Source organism: Zea mays, chromosome 6 (genome assembly GCF_902167145.1).
Source record: "Zea mays cultivar B73 chromosome 6, Zm-B73-REFERENCE-NAM-5.0, whole genome shotgun sequence".
NCBI lineage: Eukaryota > Viridiplantae > Streptophyta > Magnoliopsida > Poales > Poaceae > Zea > Zea mays.
In genome coordinates, this window is record NC_050101.1 from 138,490,046 (window position 1) to 138,510,366 (window position 20,321).

The window sequence follows — 20,321 nt, forward strand, 5'->3', positions numbered from 1 at the left end:
CACATTAAACAAGCCACAAAATTCAGTGATGTACTTTCTCCATCCTAAAATATAAGACGTCAAAACATTATTGTGCACATTATAAGAGGTTTTAGGTTAGGTGAATTAACACTAGCCACATGCATACTGGCCTTCCATTAATAATATCTATTCTCAACACGACCACGAGGCGCAAAATATGATAACGCCCCGTTTGGATCATTGGAATTGAATTCCATTCTAATAATAGTAATTTAAGCATATATCCATTAAGCTAAGTCGGTTTTATGCAAAATATATTTATATACTATTATTAACAAGATGTTGAAAATATTTATGTGCTACATTTTTAATATAGATGAGTGAGACAAAGAGTGTCATGTAAGTTACGGATTAGAAACAAATTCTACTTATGCATAAAATTATTTCTCATCCTCCACCCCATGAATTTGAGATAGGCTTATATATGAACTCTGGAAAGTGGTGGAATGTTAAATTTCAAACTAAATAAGTTACTTTATTGAGTGAATTCCAATTCCTCTAAAATGAAGGGATCCAAACACCCCGTAAGCGTAATTGGGATCTCCCTATGATATCAATTAGGAAGGTTTACGGGTATCATTTGTTTTAATGCTGTTTTCTTACAACTAGTAGAATAATATATATATACATCCATGCAGCTAGTCTCGTTATAACCAGTTTATAATATATACCGATACTAATTATGCTACACAATATAACTATTTATATAACTTGGTACACTGCGTACAAATCTGGCACGTGGTTCACTGGTGAACACATTTACATGTTCGAGCGTAAAAAATTTCAATTTTGAGCGTAAAAATCCTCCGTTATGATCATAAATACCAAACCAAAGTGAGAGTCGTAGCTAACTCTGATGCCTTGTATTACTGATCATAAAAATCCTTAAGTTGGAGCATAGATAGTGATAGATAACAGTGTTTGATTCACTCTCAACCAATAGCTCCCACATCCATTTGACCATCATAAATCAAGGGATTTGATTAGGGGTTGATTAGGAGAGTTAGTTAGGGAGTTCATTAAGGGATTTGATTTTAATGGCAGTTACGAACACCATAAATTAAGGGATTCCTTTTTTACCGTGCAAGCGAAAAATATGCATGCGTGACATTGGTGGGCGCATCCACATATTTGAGCACAAACACACTTAATTTAAGTATAAATATTGACAGTGGTAATCATAAAAATCTGCAATGTTATTATAATGGTCAACGTGATATCACGTTTGACATTCCCGTAAAAAATCGAAGCCACGTGAGAGACGTCCTATTCATCATCATAAAAATCCTCAAAGGAATGAATAAATAGTGTAAGTAGTAGGCATAAAACATAATTATGGAAGGCATAAACATGGATCGGTGGGAGGACATCACTGGAGGACGACCCTAAGGCTACCGGATCGGCGAACGCCTCTGAAGCCACTAAATCGGCAGTGGTCTTCGTCGAAGGACGCCCGAGACACGCTGGATCGAAGGAGACCATTGTCTTCGGATACCGCCGCGGGTGGTCACCGCCTACATCGCCGCTCGGCGTCGGGCGGTTGCCGTCGCAGACGCTCGCGCCGTCGTTTGTGCCTCGTGTAGTCACGACCGCCGCGACGCTCGCCTCTTGAGGTGCTGCTCGCCGATGTCGCCTAGGGCCACCACTCGTGCCTCACACCGCCGCTCGCCGCTCGTGTCGATGTTCAGCCACTGCTCGCCGTCGCTCGTGCCTCAAGCAGTTGCAGCCGCCGCTAGGCCCCGAAACTCTAATCCAAGGGGTCTGAGCTGCTTTTAAAGATGCCCTGGCCTGGTCCGTCTCAACCAGATGGAACCATCTGATTTGGGTTTTCTCTAATTATTGAAAGGTCATGGCTTTAGATATATAAATTATATATAGTTTATGTATAAGGAGCCATGGGCTCCTAATAACTAAAATAAGCCTTAGTCTAAATGGTGCCCTCGGGTCGAACCGCACCACTTCAAATCTAGCCGAACCAGAACCGGACGCCCATCTTTCCATTCATTCAATCCACTTTCCCAATCGGTTCACACCAAGTCATCATCGTCCCTATTCTCAGTCGATCCTATCGCGACGCCCTCGCCTCTACCGCCACCCCCAAACACTCGACGCTGATCCACTCGCCCCTTTCGAAGCTAGTAGTGTCCTTGCTGCTTTTATGTCTACACTCAGCATCACATTTCTCAATGATAGGTAAAGTGTGCCCTAATCCATTTTTCTTTGTACATTTTCAATTGTTCAGTTATTACACAGGTTCAGACTTCTCTTTACACTGAACTAACAAAAAAATCAAAGATATTATAGGTTCTATAATTTAAAGATTCTGTCCTTATCAGATATCATAGTCCTCTTTTGATGTGTTGATGAGTACACAACAAATTGACAAAGCTATAGTTTTAGGTTAGAAAGGAGGTTTGTCGGGTGATGAAGAAATTGCTTTCTTGAGTGGGATAACATGACATTTGCTCATATTAATATTGCCATTCACACTTACCATGAATGATATTTGGTTTCCACACACTGCATACTCTTTTTATTTTTGGGCATCCACAAGCTTTCTTTTTTGTTTCAATGATATCCTTAGGGACTATTTGGTTGCTACCTAAAGTGCCACAACGTGCCTAACTTTTTTGACTAAGGTTAGCTCTTCAATACGAGCCACTAAGCTTAGACAGATTGTGGCACCTTAGGTAGGAAACCAAACAACCGTTTAGTTTATATATAGAAGGTGGATTCTTTGTCTATTCTTGATTTTTCTCTAGCCACCGCTATGCAAGAACAACATGGATCTCAACAAGACACATATACTGATACTAATTATGCTACACGGTGTAGGTATTTATGCAATGCGGTACACTGCGTAAAAATCTGTCATGCAGTTCACCGGTGGACGCATCTTCATGTTCGAGCGTAAAAACCTGCAGTTATGAGCGTAAACATTGATCCAACCTGAAAGTTGTTCAAAACCTCTTGATGTTGGCATAGATATGTATACAAAGTGACAGAAAAATATGTACGTGATTGTATGTCGTCCCTCCACTAGAACATGCATTCAGGCACGTCCCCCACGAGACGCATGCATGCGGTTCTATTTTTATGGCAGATCTCAAAAATATGGCAACCACTAGACACAATGTAGTTTCCTATTTTTATGCAGATCCAAAAATTATGGCAGGTCGTGGGAGTTTTCATTGCATGCAGATAAATTTTGAATGACATTTTAGTTCCCATAGCATACATGCAAAAATTGAATGGCTAATATCGCGCAAAGCTTATATCATTATAGAAAGTTACATAAATACCTACATTGTACATCATTAGTAATAAAAAACCTAGTATGGGCTCAATCAACAATCGCATGCATCAACAAAGGATTGGAGAAAGTCATCGCCGAAGGGCGCCGTCGAGACCACCAGATCAGAGCAGTTAATCACCGAAGGACACCCGAAACGTCATGCAGACCGCCGACACTTGCAGCCCACGCCTCGCGCGACCGCCGTCGCCGCCGGAGCCACCCGTGCCTAGCGTGGCAACCACCGCCGGAGACGGTCCCGCCTCATGGGGCACCAACGCCGCTCGCTCGTTGGGGTCACCACCGCTCGGCCGCCTCAGGGCACGAGGTCACCGTCGCTCGGCTGCCCCGGAGCCCGCCATCGCTCGCCCTCGAGGGCGCCGTCACTCATCCGCCTCGGGGTCGTCGCCGCTCGCCCACCTCGGATCCCCGCCGTCGCTCACCCACCCTAGGGAACCAGCGGCGCCCGCTTGTCCGCCTCGATAGCGACGCCACCATTCGCCGGCCACAGGGGCGCCGCCGCTCGCCCGCCTCGTGGGAACCGCCACCATCGCTAAAACCCTAATCTCTGGTAGCCTGGTGTGCTTTTATAGACGTCCAAACCTGATACAGCTGAACCAGATGCCAGAGCTTCCTTTAGTTATTGGAATTTCAGGACTTTAGATATATAAACTATATATATAAATAATTATGTAAGTACCAAAAATAGTGGAGAAAACTATTGTCAAGCAAACGTCATAATCATTCTAGAACAATCAAAAGACCCCTTTTATTCGAATTTGACTTTAAAAATTGTCTGATCGGTTGGGTGGGTGAGCGTAGCCTGACTCGTGCGAGCTTGCCCTGTTGGAAACGAGATGCATCATGCGTGCATATGCAACCAGGGGAGATGTTTTTGGCCAGCTGCGGGTGCAGGTAGCAATATATTACAACTGGATCAGTTACTCGATCCTCTACTACTATCAGGACAATTTATTAAAAATTTCACTGAAAAAACCCAGCATCCATGCCAAATGTTTCTTTAATCCAATACTGAATAAGAAGATCTCTAGCAGCCTGTCTGCCAAACATCTGTGAACGATATGAACGAACAAAAAAAATCGGCTCATTTTAGTCAATGAGACCTACAGACAGCGACGTGCCTGACGCCTTGCAGCATGGTTTATTCCGAGCCAACCATGCACGCACAGTTGCGCCTGTTTCATATCATGGCTTGTCGAGGTCATCACTGGGATAATTTAACGTAATGATTTTCTTAGCTCCTAAACTGTTGAGATTTGAGAAAAGCCAAGAGGATCAGACCATGTCACCAACTGCTCCACAGTGCATTGGATCGGATCATATATATATATCAAGAGACAACCCAATCACTTTCGCGAATCTGTCTCATTGTATATATATAGATCATCAATCATGGCATAGTTTGTACTTTGGATCTAATCTGCTTAACACGTTGAACTGCTGGATCATGTATTTAGAAACAAAAAAAAACAGGTTAGATAAGTGGCCTGTTCTTGTATGACTGATGTAATTAAGAAAAATTAGCACCGTTGCGATGATACCAAATTGACATGGAAAAATTATCGAACTCTCTACACATAGCACAAATAATGCTAATAAAACCTGCATGAAAATTAATGCGTAAGTTTTGAACTTATTAGAGCTCACAAAGTTTATGTAGTTAATACATATCTCTGTATACATGAATTTTTGAAACCAGACTGTCCTTATTTTTTTCTGGTTTACTTTTGCTTGATAGTCAACTCCATGAAATCTTGCATTTGTGTTACTTGATTATCTTCTACAAAAAAATAAACTTATCCTGGCAGGAGCGCGACTGCTACTAAACTAATAATGTTAATATAGGAGCTGTCTGAATCGTTCGGTAGCTTTGTTTTTGATGAACATGTGCATGCGGCAGCACAAGTTCTTTCATTAAGAGCTAAGGAGGCCAAGCAGATATGTTTGACTTAGGCAGATACCGGCTGGACAACTGGTAATGACAGTGCTAATCCTCTTGGCATGTGAATACGACCAACGAGATTGTCTTGTTGTCTCCTCGATGATTCCTTCCGTAGTAGTGATCGATATTCAGAAAACATTTCAGCTGAATTCAACCTGTACATGTATATGGAAGAGAAAACTGGCAACCATGATTGAAGCAGAAACATTAGTGGGTGGGAGGAGGGACGCATAGCCTTTCATGAGGCTGGGTGTAGAGCTTGTTCGTTTTGTTTTAATTCTTACCGGCTTCTACCGTTTATATCATATTTATGTTTATACCATATTTATGCCTATATAAATTAGAGCTGCAACAGTCTAAACAACTGAATTTAATTCGAAGCGAAACCTCCGCGCAGATATTGCGGCAGTTGGGGGGCTGGAGCTGGCTGCTCCCTCATTATCTTAGGCTCGCCCTTTTCTTGGCACTACATGGAAGCATCTTTGGCACGCTGAGTAAGGTGATTGGCCGGAGGAGGTTGGATTTGTCCGGCATGCTTGCTTGCCTGCAGAGGACCCCACACATGAGCTGAGATAGAAGCGAGCTCTCATCACAAGAGGCCTGTCCAGTCCAGGTTGGAGAATCTCCTTCCTCCTCTTCCTCCCCTGCCTCGCTAGATATAACAAACCATGCCGGCCTACTTGCCAGCTCGCAGTCCCAGCAGAGACCAGAGCCTCCGGAAACCGCAGCCTCTTGGCCTTTGCTTCCTCGCTTATCTGGCGTACAGGCTAAGCTAGAGAGGGAGGGAGGGAGAGCTCGCCGTTTCCGACCCATCGGCAGCGCCGGAGATCCTGAAAAGAGGTGAGCATAGGGCTTCTATGTTCTTGCGTAGGTTTCCCTCCCTTGAAACAATTGTCTGAAAATCGTCCAATCTGCAGTGCCAGCTGAGTACCTCCTGCTGCTCGAATTTTCTCGTGGGACAGACAATTTTCAGATAAGGACGTCAGGGAGCATCATGGACGACAGGGAGCAGATGAGGATGACCGTCCTGAACCAAGAACAGGTCTTCAGACATCAGGTACCGACGAAACGAGCACCTGCAGTCTGCGCACACGTACAGTACGATGAATTTCACTTGTACATCTGAACTCGACGAGGGCGAGGCCACCACGATCGATCTCTCACCGCTCTCTGCATTCCTACTGAATCTATCTACCACTCAGGTACACGAGCTGCACCGGCTGTACCACGTCCAGAAGCAGCTGATGATGCAGCAGGCACACACGCCTGCTCCGGCGACCCGTGCTCCAGCAGTGCTCGACGACGCCAAGGCCAAGCCAAGAAGACCGCACCTAGACATCTGGTGCAGCGAGACGGCGAGAAACCCCCCTCAGCAACGGATCATCAGCTTCAACACGGCCACAGCACCGGCACCGGCACCGGCACCGGCGCCTGCAAGGGCCGAGGACTGCAACCTTGAGCTGACACTGGCAACGGGACGACCGAGCAGCAGCAGCGGTAGCAGCAGCTGTGACGCCGGAAGGCGGCGGGGGAAGCGGCTCAAGGTGTCAACCAACTCGGACTCCGGCGCCACCGCGGTGTCGTCCACGTCGACGGACTCGGAGCTGGCGCAGTTCGGGGACATCGACGCGGCGAATCTGCCGGTGGTCAGGTTTCAGGGCGAGGTTACTAGGAGGATGGGCGAGGTGGGGCAGGGCCCGTGGATGTACCGGTGCCTGAGCTTGAAGACCGCGTGACGAGTTTGTGCTGTATGTAGTTGTAGGTAGGAAATGGGGAGTTGCGGTTGTAGAGTTCAGACTTGAGAGGATTGAGAAGGAGACACATCACATGTCTTGTGTTTTACATGCACGGATTGGGATCCTCGGCAGTCGACTGCTCTCACGCATCAACACCGGTAGACTCCAACTGTCAGCCTCCTGGCAGTCAACTGCGCGACTGCCGAGTATCCGGATCCTACATGCATATGCACCACAGAGGTGTTTCAGAAGATCAAAAAGAGAGAAAGGAACAAAGGTAAATTGTGGCACCAAGTGGTATTGATAGCATTGATGATTTCGATTATTTGATCTAGTCTATTAACCCATGCATGAGCTAAGACACCAAAGTCCAACTCTAGGTGTCTATGTTTAACTCATTAAACCGGAAAAATAGAGAGCTAACAAAATTTAGCTAGACTTGCATTTAGCCTTTCATTACGATGTGTAGGCCCAAAGCAACCTGACAACGATATCGTTGTGTATCTAAAACCATTGGACAAAGAGTTTTTATTGTCAAGGTCTAAAAGAGCGCATATATGCGGGATAAGCACAAACACGAGGAATTTGACCTAGAGATTTGCTTTTCATAACCATGCCTTGGCCCATATAGATTAACGGGCCAAAAACAACGCCACTTGGAAAAATGTGTTCCACCAACATGCAGACAAAACAATGAGCTAGAGATCGAAACAATCTTGTGGTATGCCTAGCATTCGACGGCCAACATTCATAAGTATCGCTTGGAATTGCTAGCCTCGAGCAAAATTCACCCTGTCGTTCGCGTGTCTCAACTCCGTTTGGCGACAGGTTTCAAAGGTGCTGCTCATGGGACTCTACCACCATCCATACCCGAGTTCAGTATTCCACTTAACATTCTACAGACCAGGGGAATCACAAAAGGCAATAGACTGGTGCAACAGGTCCTAGTGGAGTGGTTCGAGTTGCCGTGCGATCTGGCTACTTGGGAAGACAGAGACGCTCTCCAACAATGTTTTCCTTTTGCTCCTGCTTGGGGACAACCAGGCTTTCAAGGTCGGGGAATGTTACTACACCACCATCTACTGATCTATAACCAGGGGAAACATTGAAGTCAGGCGTGGTGGAGAAGCGGGTTGGTCGCAAGCGCCAAGCTAATGTTCGTATCTCTAGACCTGAGTGGGTGTAATGTCTCTGTGTGGCGGTCCCTGGTGTGTGTGGCTGACAGGCAGGTCTGGGCTACCAGTACCTGCAGGTATAAATAATGGGTGTGTGTGTTCAAGAAGGCATCCTTGTAATGAAGATTATTCTGAATCTCTAAGGAAACTTCCGGTTCCTCTGCCTTATCTCTTCTTCCCCAAGCTATCCTCTCTTCCTTCTCCTTAGGTAGCTAACAACCTGGTATCAGAGGGCTTCGTTCCCTTGCGATCTATGGCGTCCCCATCCCAAATCGATTCCGCCTTGACCTTGGCTCTTGAATCCCAAACCCGAGCCCTCCTATCGGAATTGGACAAGAGGATGCAAATCATTGACAGGAAATGGAAATCTCAGGTCAGCACTCTGGAGTCCAAGGCGAAGGAGGCAGCGCAATCCTTGTTCGAATTCTCGGGCACTCTTTGTGCTGATGTCGAGGCTCACCTCACCGTCGCGGATGCGTCTACGGACACCAAAATCGGGCAGATCGAGGCCAACCTGGGTTACCGGGTGGCGGCACTCGAGTCTACCACATGCCTCTATGAGTTCTGTCGTCCACGCGTGGATGCTTCCCTCGAATATCTCCACTCCACCATGGATTGGCTCCGATCGGAAATGTCGAATATGGAGATCCAGTGGTCTCGTGGCGCGCGCGCTGACAACTGCCACATGTCGGGCGTGCTGGGCGCGCATGGGTCGGCACCGGGACGCTCATCTGTCACCGGGGATGTCGCTGATGGCTCTCGTTTTGGGCACCGCAACGACTCACATCACCGGGATAGTGGACCTTGGCATCCTGGTGCTGACGCCCGCTACCCGGTCACGGGTATGCACAACCCCTATGCTTCTCCTTCGTTTAGTTTTCCCCATCCTGGTAGTGTAGGGTTTAATGAGCCAGATCTCCGCGGAATGTCGTCGCGCCAGTTGGGGGGTTGCCTAAATTGAATTTCCCTTCTTTCGATGGAACCAATCCAAAATTATGGCAATCCAAATGTGAAAAGTATTTCAATATGTATGCTACTGAAGCAACTATGTGGGTTCAAGTGGCCACAATGCATTTTGTGGGAGTTGCTGATCGTTGGTTACAGTCTGTCGAACCATGACTTCCATCCATGTCGTGGCGACAATTCTGCCAGTCCATCAATGATAGGTTTGATCGCGAGCAGCATGAGTTAGTAATTTGTAAGCTATTTCACATTCGCCAAACCTCCATGGTGCAAGATTGTGTGGATCGTTTTAGTGAGCTTATTGATTTACTAGTTACTTACGAACACACCACCGATCCATTATATTATACTATGAAGTTCATAGATGGCCTCCGTGATGACATTAAATATGTTATTCTTGTTCAACGTCCGGGAGACTTGGATACTTCTTGTGCTTTGGCATTGTTGCAGGAGGAAGCGGAGACCTCTCCTCATCGGGAGTCTGGCCGTGGTGATCATGCACACTCTACACGGACTGTATTTCAACAAGGTCAGCCTCCTCGGTGGGGAAAACAGCTGGACAGTTCCAAATCAGTTGCGATTGTATCACCTGCGTATGTTGACAGCAAGGTAGCATCATTGCGTGCTTATCGTCGAGCAAGAGGCCTTTGTTAGTTTTGTGCTGAAAAGTGGAGCACAGGTCATAAGTGTGCTGATACTATCTAGTTACATGTTGTCCAAGAGTTATCGGAGATGTTTTCTTCGGAACCACATGAATCAGAGGGTGAGTTTGAAGATTCTGCTGAAACTTTCATGATCCTGTTGTCGACAGAGGCAATATCTACAAAGAAGGCTCCATCTAGATCCTTCCGGCTTCAAGGCCAGCTTTAGGGTGAGAACATGTTGATAATGTTGGATTCGGGCAGTTCTCACTACTTTTTAAACGCTTCTCGCACCTCATCGTTGTGTGGGTTCGTGAGTTTGGAGACACCCCTGGCAGTCACAGTTGCTAATGGTGGAATTTTGCACTGTCCATTGGAGCTTCCAAATGCTACCTGGTCAGTTCAAGACTTGGAGTTTTGCACAATCTTTAAAGTCATTCCCCTCCCATATTACGACATTATACTGCGTATGGATTGGCTTGAGTAGTTTAGCCCCATGACGGTGGACTGGCAAATGGCTTTCTATCCCTCACTCTGGACATATGGTGATATTACAAGGTTATCAACCTCTAGTCCCTACTGGTACAATATTAGAAGTGTGGCCGGTTTCTGAGTTGCAGGACAATTCTTCCCAGCTGAACAGTGTTGAGGACATGTCCCTACCCAAGCCTATTTTCCACTTGCTTCGCAGCTATGAGGATTTATTTTAGCCACCAACTACACTTTCGCCTAGCCGGTCCTGTGATCACTCTATTCCACTCATTGACGGTGCTCGAACTGTCAGTATTCGACCGTATCGCTTCTCGCCTGCTAAGAGGATGAGATCGAGTCTCATGTCATAGAGATGTTACAAAGTGGATTGATCCAGCATAGCACCAGTGCCTTTTCATCTCCTGTGTTGTTGGTGAAGAAGAAGGACAATACCTGATGCTTTTGTGTTGATTACAGACACCTCAATGCCCTTACTGTGCAAGCCAAGTACCCAATGCCTGTAATTGATGAGTTGCTTGATGAGTTATTTGGCGCTTCCTGGATTTCCATTTTGGATCTTCGAGCAGGATTTCACCAGATTTTATTGAAGGATGGTGAAGCTCACAAAAGTGCCGTTTAGACTCATTTGGGACAATACGAGTTCTGAGTTATGGCATTTGGGGGCTCCTGGCACATTACATAGGGCCTGTTTGGTTCAGCTTTTTCTGACCAGCTTTTCTGAAAATCTAGCTGTGGGGAGAATCTGGCTGTGGGGAGAATCTGAGTATCATTACGATTACGTGTGGAGGAAGATAAAGTTGTTCATAGGGCTCAGGATCTAGAAAGTGATGGATTCCTACTATTACAACGACTCAACCGATTATGTGTTTATGTTGATTTTGGATGGTTTTTGCCCCAACGAATTTTATAAAAGCTGGCTGAAAAGCTGAGCGTTTGGCAGTCCGCAACAGCTTTTGGTGGCCAGAAGCTGCCAGAAGCCGAAACAAACAGGCCCATAGGGTGATGAACCATACCCTAGCTCCCTTATTTAGGAAATGTGCACTAGTATTTTTTTGGTGACATTCTGGTTTACATTGCGTCCCTTGATGAGCATATCAGTCACTTGGAACAGGTATTTGAACTGCTCTAGAGAGATGCTTGGAAGGTTAAGTTTTCCAAGTGCAAGTTTGCCCAACAACAGGTTGCCTATCTGGGACATGTTGTCAGTTCAAAGGGAGTTTCGACTGATCTAGTTAAGATCAAAGCTATTGCAAACTGGCTAGAACCTTCTTGTGTTAAGGAACTGCGTAGCTTCTTGGGCCTCACCGGTTATTATCGCAAGTTTATACGCCACTTTGGCATTATCTGCCAACCACTCACTGCATTGCTGAAGAAAGGGGCTCTGTACATTTGGACCAGTGACCACGCATGTGCATTTCATACCTTGAAGACTGCTCTTACTCAGGCTCTAGTTCTATCCTTGCCAGATTTTGCTGCCCCGCTCTTTATAGAAACTGATGCCAGTGCAGTTGGAGTCGGTGTCGTCCTTATGCAGCATGGTCACCCCCTTGCCTTTCTTAGCAAGGCGCTGGGTCCCAAATCTCATGGCTTGTCAACCTATGAAAATGAGTACCTCGCTGTTATCTTGGTAGTCCAACAGTGGCGGTATTATCTTCAGCATCATGAATTTGTTATCCTCACCGACCATAAAAGTTTGACCCAATTGAACGAGCAGCGTCTTCATACCCCTTGGCAGCATAAGGTTTTCACCAAATTTCTCGGGCTATAGTATAAAATCCAATACCGGCTTGGGACTGAGAATCGTGTGGCCGATGCCTTGTCCCACCGTGCAATGGCTGACTGTCAGGCCATATCAGTAGTTGTACCTCAATGGTTGCTGGACGTTCAAACCAGTTATACCCTAGATTCAGATGCTCAGTCCTTGTTGGCAAAGCTCTCTCTTGACCCCAATGATGTGCCTAATTATCAACTCCAAAATGGGCTACTGAAATACAAAGGCAGAATTTGGGTGGGCAGTGACGATCAACTCAAACATCGCATATTATCGGCTCTGCACTTTTCTCTAGTGGGTGGTCACTCTGGCATTCTGGTCACTTATTGTCGGGTCAAGCAACTTTTCGCATGGAGTAAACTCAAACAGTGTGTGCAAGACTTTGTCAAAAAAATTTAATCTGTTTACAAGCAAAGCCTGACCGGTCAGCATATCCGGGCAAACTTCAGCCCTTGCCGATTCCCACAACATCTTGGCACACTATTTCCTTAGATTTTGTGGAAGGCCTCCCTCGTTCTGGTTCGGCGGATTGCATTCTTGTGGTGGTCGACAAGTTTACCAAGTTTGCCCACTTTATTCCACTATCACACCCATACATTGTTGCTTCTGTTGCCCAGTTGTTTCTGTCCCAAGTATATCGTCTCCATGGATTTCCACTTGCTGTTATCTCAGATCGAGACCCAATATTCACTAGCGAGTTCTGGCAGCATCTCTTCAAACTCGCAGGTGCAGAACTATGTATGAGTTATTCTTATCACCCTAATTGGACGGCCAAACTGAGCGAGTTTATCATGCCTTGAAACCTTTCTGAGATGCTTCATCAGTGCCTATCCTAAAAATGGTCGGTTTGGCTTCCAACTGCTGAATATTGGTACAACACCAGTTTTCACTCGGCCTTAGGTTCATCCCCTTTTGAAGTTCTCTATGGCTGCAAGCCTCGTTCTCTGGGTATTGAAGTGGCACCTACTGTTCCTGGCACATTGTCGGACTGGTCGCTGGAGCACTCTATGATGCAACATCTAGTCCACCAACACTTGGTTTGGGCACAGAACCGTATGCAACATCAGGCTGACAAAAGCAGATCTGAGCGTTCCTTTGCGGTCGGGGACCGAGTATACATGAAGCTCCAACCTTATGTGTAGTCCTCTGTCTTGCCTAGAGCTCATCACAAGCTCAGCTACAAATATTTTGGACCTTATAAGATCACTGAGAGAGTTGGCAACGTCGCGTATCACTTGGAATTGCCAGCCTCGAGCAAAATTCACCTTGTCGTTCACGTGTCTCGACTTCGTTTGGTGATAGGTTTCAAAGGTGCTGCTCATGGGACTCTACCACCATCCATACCCGAGTTTAGTATTCCACTTAACATACTACAGACCAGGGGAATCACAAAAGGCAATAGACTGGTGCAACAGGTCCTAGTGGAGTGGTCCGAGTTGCCGCGCGATCTAGCTACTTTGGAAGACAGAGACGCTCTCCAACAATGTTTTCCTTTTGCTCCTGCTTGTGGACAACCAGGCTTTCAAGGGCCGAGGAATGTTACTACACCACCATCTACTGATCTATCACCAAGGGAGACATTGAAGTCAGGCGTGGTGGAGAAGCAGGTTGGTCGCAAGCGCCGAGCCAATGTCCGTATCTCTGGACCTGAGTGGGTGTAATGTCTCTGTGTGGCGGTCTCTGGTGTGTGGCTGACAGGCGGGTCTGGGCTACCAGTACCTACAGATATAAATAATGGGTTTGTGTGTTCAGTAAAGGCATGCTTGTAATGAAGATTATTCTGAATCTCTAAGGAAACTCTTGGTTCCTCTACCTTATCTCCTCTTCCCCAAGCTATCCTCTCTTCTTTCTCCTTAGGTAGCTAACAACACAACACCATCTTCCTCGCCATCTGCGATGGCCAAAGGCGGTTCTAGACCAGCTTGACCAGTTCCTCCAGCGACCCCATGCCGATGCCCCTGCTCTCCTAGTTGCTCGCCGCTACCGCCGCGCTCGGGGCCCTCTAGGGATGGCCAAGATCGGGCTCACCGCTATCCTCTATGCAGGCGCCTACGTCTCTACTTTTGTAATGGGGCAATTTGATATGCTTCGGCGCTAGTGTCTTGGTGACTTTTAGTGAGGCGCTAGTGCCTTGGTCACCTATAACGAGACCTCCGAGGGCTCCTCCTTGAGCGACGGTGGAGGGAGAGGCCCAGGGGGTCAGGCTTCTGGCCCTAGAGAAAAATCTAACACGCTTTGGCGCTAGTGTCTTGGTAACTTCCAGTGAGACCTCTGAGGTCTCCTCCTCGAGCAGCGGTGATACTGTCTTCAGCAGTTACCTCTAAATTTTCTTCCTATGTCACTTTTTTGCGTCACATTATCAACATTTCATCCCCTACTTTTTCATCTCCTGCAGCAGTTCCCCCTATATTCCCCTCTGTACCCACTACAACTATAAAATATCATTATCTAACCCTATTCATCTTTTATTACTATTTTTCAACTATTAAATAGGGGAGCATTGTGCAAGGGGGCGCTATAGTGCTTCCCTTGATCTGGGGGACGGGTGCGGCCTCCCCTTGCGCTGCAGCGCGTAGGGGGTATTTGGAGGCAGCCGTTGTGCGCGTAGAAGCCCCCTACGCATACACAGTGCAAGGGGAGGGGCACGACATGGCTTCCGCTGCAGGCAGTCTGAAGGAGGAGGGGGAGGCAGAGGGGTCAGGCTTCTGGTTCTTGGCATTCTAGGAGGCCTGGGTCTTGCGCTCAAAGAATTGGAGGAAGCCACGGCGGGCGTTGCTGGGCGGGGGTTGCGAGCAGGGTTTACAATTTTGAATTGCAAAATTTCCGAAATTTACTTGATTTCGGTGGGTTCTGAAAAATATATGTTTTTGAAATTGGTATTTTTTAATATAAATTATATCATTTAAAAAATTAAATATATTTGATTTTGAACTAGAATTCCTGAATTTTCTGAAATTTCCTGTTTTTCGCTGGGGTCCAAAATTTTTTCTTTCCGAAACTGTAAACCCTGGTTGCAAGCAAGGCAAGTGAGCACGGTGGGCAGCGTCAGCAACCTGGGTGGCACGGTCGCCGGCTCCTCTTGTCATCACGTTCAGTGTCGGCTCATCTTGTTTACCGCTGGCACCCTCCTCTTCCTGGACCCCACCACGCATCAGATCACATCCCCTCACCTATGGAATGCGGCACCCACGCACAGGCCCTACACGCGATGTGGCCGACGTCGGCCATCGAAACTAGTCGGTTACGACAACGAGAGAGACCATCGTGCCCTGCATCAAATCCCGACAAGTTTGGTGTGGTGGTGAGCGGTGTTGTGTAGACGGGGGCAAGAGTTTGGGATGCAATCGAGCGAGCTTGTTATATGTGGCGTGCAGTGGAGGAGGAGATGGAGAACCGGAGCGATTGCTGCTGCAACCGGTCAACCGCCATGTGAAAGTCGCCTAGAGGGGGTGAATAGGCAAATCTGAAATTTATAGAGTTTAAGCACAACTACAAGCCAGGGTTAACGTTAGAATTAAAGTCGAGTCCGAAAGAGAGGGCGAAACAAATCACAAGCGAATAAGAACGGATGGCACGGTGATTTGTTTTCCTGAGGTTCGGTTCTTGCAAACCTACTCCCCGTTGAGGTGGTCACAAAGACCGGGTCTCTTTCAACCCTTTCCCTCTCTCAAACGGTCACCTAGACCGAGTGAGCTTTTCTTCTCAATCAAACGGGACACTAAGTCCCAACAAGGACCACCACACAATTGGTGTCTCTTGCTTTGATTACAAGTGAGTTGGAAACAAGAATAGAGGAAGAAGAAAAGCAATCCAAGCGCAAGAGCTCAAAAGAACACAAATGTCTCTCTCTCTCTAGTCACTAATTTGTTTGGAGTGATTCCGGACTTGGGAGAGGATTTGATCTCTTTGTTTGTGTCTTGAAGTGAAGTCTAGAGCTCTTGTATGAGGTTTGATGTCTGAAAACTTGGATGCATTGAAGTGTGGTGGTTGGGGTATTTATAGCCCCAACCACCAAATTGACCGTTGGTGAAGGCTTCTATCGTATGGCGCACCGGACAGTCCGGTGCGCCAGCCACGTCACCAGGTTGTTGGGTTCCGACCGTTGGAGCTTCTGACAACGGGGCCACCGGACAGTCTGGTGGTGCACCGGACAGGTCCTGTTCACTGTCCGGTGCTCCTTCTGGCGCTTGCTCCGACTTCTGCGCGCAGGCGCGCACTGTAGCGCTTCACTGTTCCTTTGCAGACGACCGTTGGCGCGGACAACCGTTGCTCCACTTGGTACACCGGACAGTCCGGTGCTACACCGGACAGTCCGGTGCTACACCGGACAGTCCGGTGAATTATAGCGGAGCGGCCTCCCCGAATTCCCGAAGGTGGCAAGTTTGGAGTTAAGCTCCCTGGTGCACCGGACAGTCCGGTGCGCCAGACCAAGGCTGTCTTTGGGTTGTCTTTTTCTCTTTTTATTTGAACCCTTTCTTGGACTTTTTATTGGTTTGTGTTGAACCTTTGGCACCTGTAAAACTTATAATCTAGAGCAAACTAGTTAGTTCAATTATTTGTGTTGGGCAATTCAACCACCAAAAAGATTTAGGAAAAGGTGTAAGCCTATTTCCCTTATACATAAAAGCATGATGCCTCACTCTTATACATAAAAGCATGATGAGAGCCAGAGTGAGACTTTCTAGAGTGAATTCTCCTAATTTTGTGCTCGAGATAACCGGCAGGGTATAAAATATAACCCTCGTTATCCTGAGCCATGGGAGCTTTGCCCTTAATAAAGTTGGACAATTTCTTGGGGGCACTAAGCTTGACATTGTCTCCCTGTTGGAAGCCAATGCCATCCTTAATGCCAGGGCGTCTCCCACTATAAAGCATACTACGAGCAAATTTAAATTTCTCATTTTCTAATTCATGCTCGGCAATTTTAGCATCTAATTTTGCTATATGATCATTTTGTTGTTTAATCATAGCAATGTGATCATGAATAGCATCAATATTAACATCTCTACATCTAGTGAAAATAGTAACATGCTCAACGGTAGATGTAGAGGGTTTGCAAGTATTTAATTCAACAATCTTAGCATGTAAAATAGCATTCTCATCTCTAAGATTGGAAATAGAAGCAATGCAAACATTTAAATCTTTAGCCTTAGCAATTAATTTTTCATTCTCAACTTTAAGGCTAGAGAGCGATGCATTCAAATTGTCAATCTTAGTAATCAAACTAGCATTATCATTTCTAAGACTAACAATTGAATCATCACAAGTATCTAACTTCTCAATCTTAGCAATTAGTTTGGCATTTTCATTTCTAAGGTTTGAGATAATATCATGGCAAGTGCTTAGCTCACTAGTCAAAATTTCACATTTTTCTACTTCCTGAGTATAAGCATTTTTAACTTTAACATGCTTCTTATTTTCTTTAATAAGGAAGTCCTCTTGGGTATCTAAGAGTTCATCCTTCTCATGAATAGCACTAATTAATTCATTCAATTTTTCTTTTTGTTGCATGTTTAAGTTGGCAAAAGGGTGAGCAAATCATCCTCATCATCACTAGAGCTAGCCTCATCACTAGATGTTACATATTTAGTGGAAGCTCTAGATTTTACCTTCTTCTTTTTGCCATCTTTTGCCATGAGGCACTTATGGTCGATGTTGGGGAAGAGAAGACCCTTGGTGACGGTGATGTTTGCGGCGTCCTCGTCGAAGGAGGAGTCGGTGGAGCTCTCGTCGGAGTCCCACTCCCGGCAAACATGGGCATCGCCGCCCTTCTTCTTGTAGTACCTCTTCTTTTCTCTTCTCTTTCCCCTCTTGTCGTCGCCCCTGTCACTATCACTAGACAATGGACATTTAGCAATAAAATGACCGGGCTTACCACACTTGTAGCACACTGTCGGGGACCATAATTAGGGGTACCCTCAAGGCTCCTAATTCTCAGCTGGTAACCCCCATCAGCATAAAGCTGCAAAGGCCTGATGGGTGCGATTAAGTCAGGGATCGGTCCATTCGAGGGACTCGATCACGCCTCGCCCGAGCCTAGCCTCGGACAAGGGCAGCCGACCCCAGAGGATCTCCGCCTCGCCCGAGGCCCCCCTCCAGCGGCGAACATATTTCCGGCTCGCCCGAGGCCCTGTCTTTGCCAAGAAGCAACCCTGACCAAATCGCCGCGCCGACCGACCAAATCGCAGGAGCATTTAATGCAAAGGTGGCCTGACACCTTTATCCTGACGCGCGCCCTTCAGTCGACAGAGCCGAAGTGACCGCCGTCACTTCGCCGCTCCACTGACCGGCCTGACAGAAAGACAGCGCCGCCTGCGCCGCTCCGACTGCGATGCCACTTGACAGAGTGAGGCTGACAGGCAGTCAGGCCCGGCCGCAGGCACCATAGCGAACTCCGCTCCGCCCGACCCAGGGCTCGGACTCGGGCTAAGCCCCGGAAGACGGCGAACTCCGCTCCGCCCGACCCAGGGCTCGGACTCGGGCTAAGCCCCGGAAGACGGCGAACTCCGCTCCGTCCGACCCAGGGCTCGGACTTGGGCTCAGCCCCAGAAGGCAACGAACTCCGCTTCGCCCGACCCCAGGGCTCGGACTCCACCCTGGCCTCAGCCGACGGTCTCCGCCTCGCCCGACCCAGGGGCTCGGACTCGACCTCGGCCACGGAATACGGACTCGACCTCGACCTCGGAGGAACCTCCACATCGCCCAACCTAGGGCGCGGGCCGGCCACGTCAACGGGAGGCGCCATCATTACCCTACCCCAAGCTGACTCAGGCTACGGGGAACAAGACCGGTGTCCCATCTGGCTCGCTCCGCCAGATAGGAAATGATGGCGCCCCGCACGCTCCCTGACGACGGCGGCTCTCGGCCCCCTTACGGAAGCAAGAAGACGTCAGCAAGGACTCGACAGCCCCGACAGCTGTCCTTCCACCAAGCTCCAGCGCTCCTCCGACGGCCACGACACCACACGAACCGGGTGCCAAAACCTCTCCGGCTGCCACAATGGCATGTACTTAGGGCGCTAGCTCTCCTCCGCTAGACACGTAGCACTCTGCTACACCCCCCATTGTACACCTGGATCCTCTCCTTACGCCTATAAAAGGAAGGACCAGGGCCCTCTTACAGAGGGTTGGCCGCGCAGGGACGAGGACGAGCCAGGCGCTCGCGTAAGGCCACTCGCTCCCTCACCCGCATGGACGCTTGTAATCCCCTACTGCAAGCGCACCCAACCTGGGCGCGGGACGAACACGAAGGCCGCGGGATTTCCACCTCTCTCACGCCCGTCTCCGGCCACCTTTCTCCCCCCTTCGCGCTCGGCCTCGCGACGACCCATCTGGGCTGGGGCACGCAACGACATTTCACTCGTCGGCCCAGTGACCCCCCGGTCTCGAAACGTCGACAGTTGGCGCGCCAGGTAGGGGCTGCTGCGTGTTGACGAACAGCTTCCCGTCAAGCTCCAGATGGGCAGTCTCCAGCAACCTTTCCAGCCCGGGACAGTGCTCCGTTTCGGGAGTCTTGAGTTCATTTCCCTCGACGGCAGCTACGACATGATACTCCTTCCACCATCGTGCGACAGCGACAATGGCGGCCGATAGCCCGCCCGCCGCCGGCGGAATCAACGATGTCCTCCCCTCGTGGTGGAAGAACAACATTCGAGCTCACCCCGTCCTCTCCCCCGCCGATGGAGGAGGAGGCGGGGCAACCAAGGCCAAGCAGGAGGTAGCGCCTCGTCGGCTGTCGAGCGAGTCGACGGCGCCAGCGCCCCAACGGGGGGCGCGTCGGGCATCGACCTCGCGTTTGAGACGAAGACGAGCGCCATCTCCCCGCAACACGCCAACTCCGAGCAAACGGACGACATCAGCACGCTCGCGAAAGGCTTGCTGGACGTCACCCTCGTACCTGAGACGACGGTGCAGTCAGTCCCCGACGTGACTTCACCACCGCCCGTCGAGGTACCGACCGATTCCCATCTCACGCCTTTCAGATTCAGCCTCGACCCGCCAAGCGGCTTCGCTTTGGCAGACGCTCTCGTAGAGGCGAGTCCAAACCCTCTAGGGTTTCGTGTGCGGTCACCCTGGGACCGGCTGACGGACGTCTCGACCTACGGGCCCTCGGGGTCCGAGGAAGATGACGAGCCCGACTTCTGTTGGGATTTCTCTGGACTTGGCGACCCCAGCGCCATGCGGGACTTCATGACCGCATGCGACTACTGCCTTTCCGACTGTTCCGACGGTAGCCGCAGCCTCGGCGACGAGGACTGCGGCCCAAGC

General features: G+C 48.5%; 1 protein-coding gene across 3 annotated transcripts; it reads left to right on the forward strand.

The window, feature by feature from the left end:
- Positions 1 to 5,655: 5,655 nt before the first annotated feature.
- LOC100216892 (uncharacterized) lies at positions 5,656 to 7,337 on the forward strand. Of its 3 annotated transcripts, none has more exons than XM_008649231.4 (3): positions 5,656 to 6,116; positions 6,239 to 6,333; positions 6,479 to 7,337. In XM_008649231.4, the coding sequence occupies exons 2-3, from the start codon at positions 6,271 to 6,273 to the stop codon at positions 7,010 to 7,012; spliced, it is 597 nt and encodes a 198-aa protein (XP_008647453.1). In that variant the 5' UTR covers positions 5,656 to 6,116; positions 6,239 to 6,270; the 3' UTR covers positions 7,013 to 7,337. The 3 variants fall into 3 exon arrangements, with proteins under 3 accessions (XP_008647453.1, XP_035815287.1, NP_001335712.1); XM_035959394.1 differs by having other exon boundaries at positions 5,734 to 6,116; positions 6,194 to 6,374; NM_001348783.1 differs by having other exon boundaries at positions 5,879 to 6,116; positions 6,194 to 6,333; positions 6,479 to 7,301.
- Positions 7,338 to 20,321: the final 12,984 nt, after the last annotated feature.

Excerpts from the sequence above, each read along its gene's own strand:
- LOC100216892 (XM_008649231.4), top strand. The coding sequence starts at position 6,271 with ATGGACGACAGGGAGCAGATGAGGATGACCGTCCTGAACCAAGAACAG. Across the intron at positions 6,334-6,478 it reads AACAGGTCTTCAGACATCAG|GTACACGAGCTGCACCGGCT; the intron begins GTACCGACGAAA and ends TCTACCACTCAG.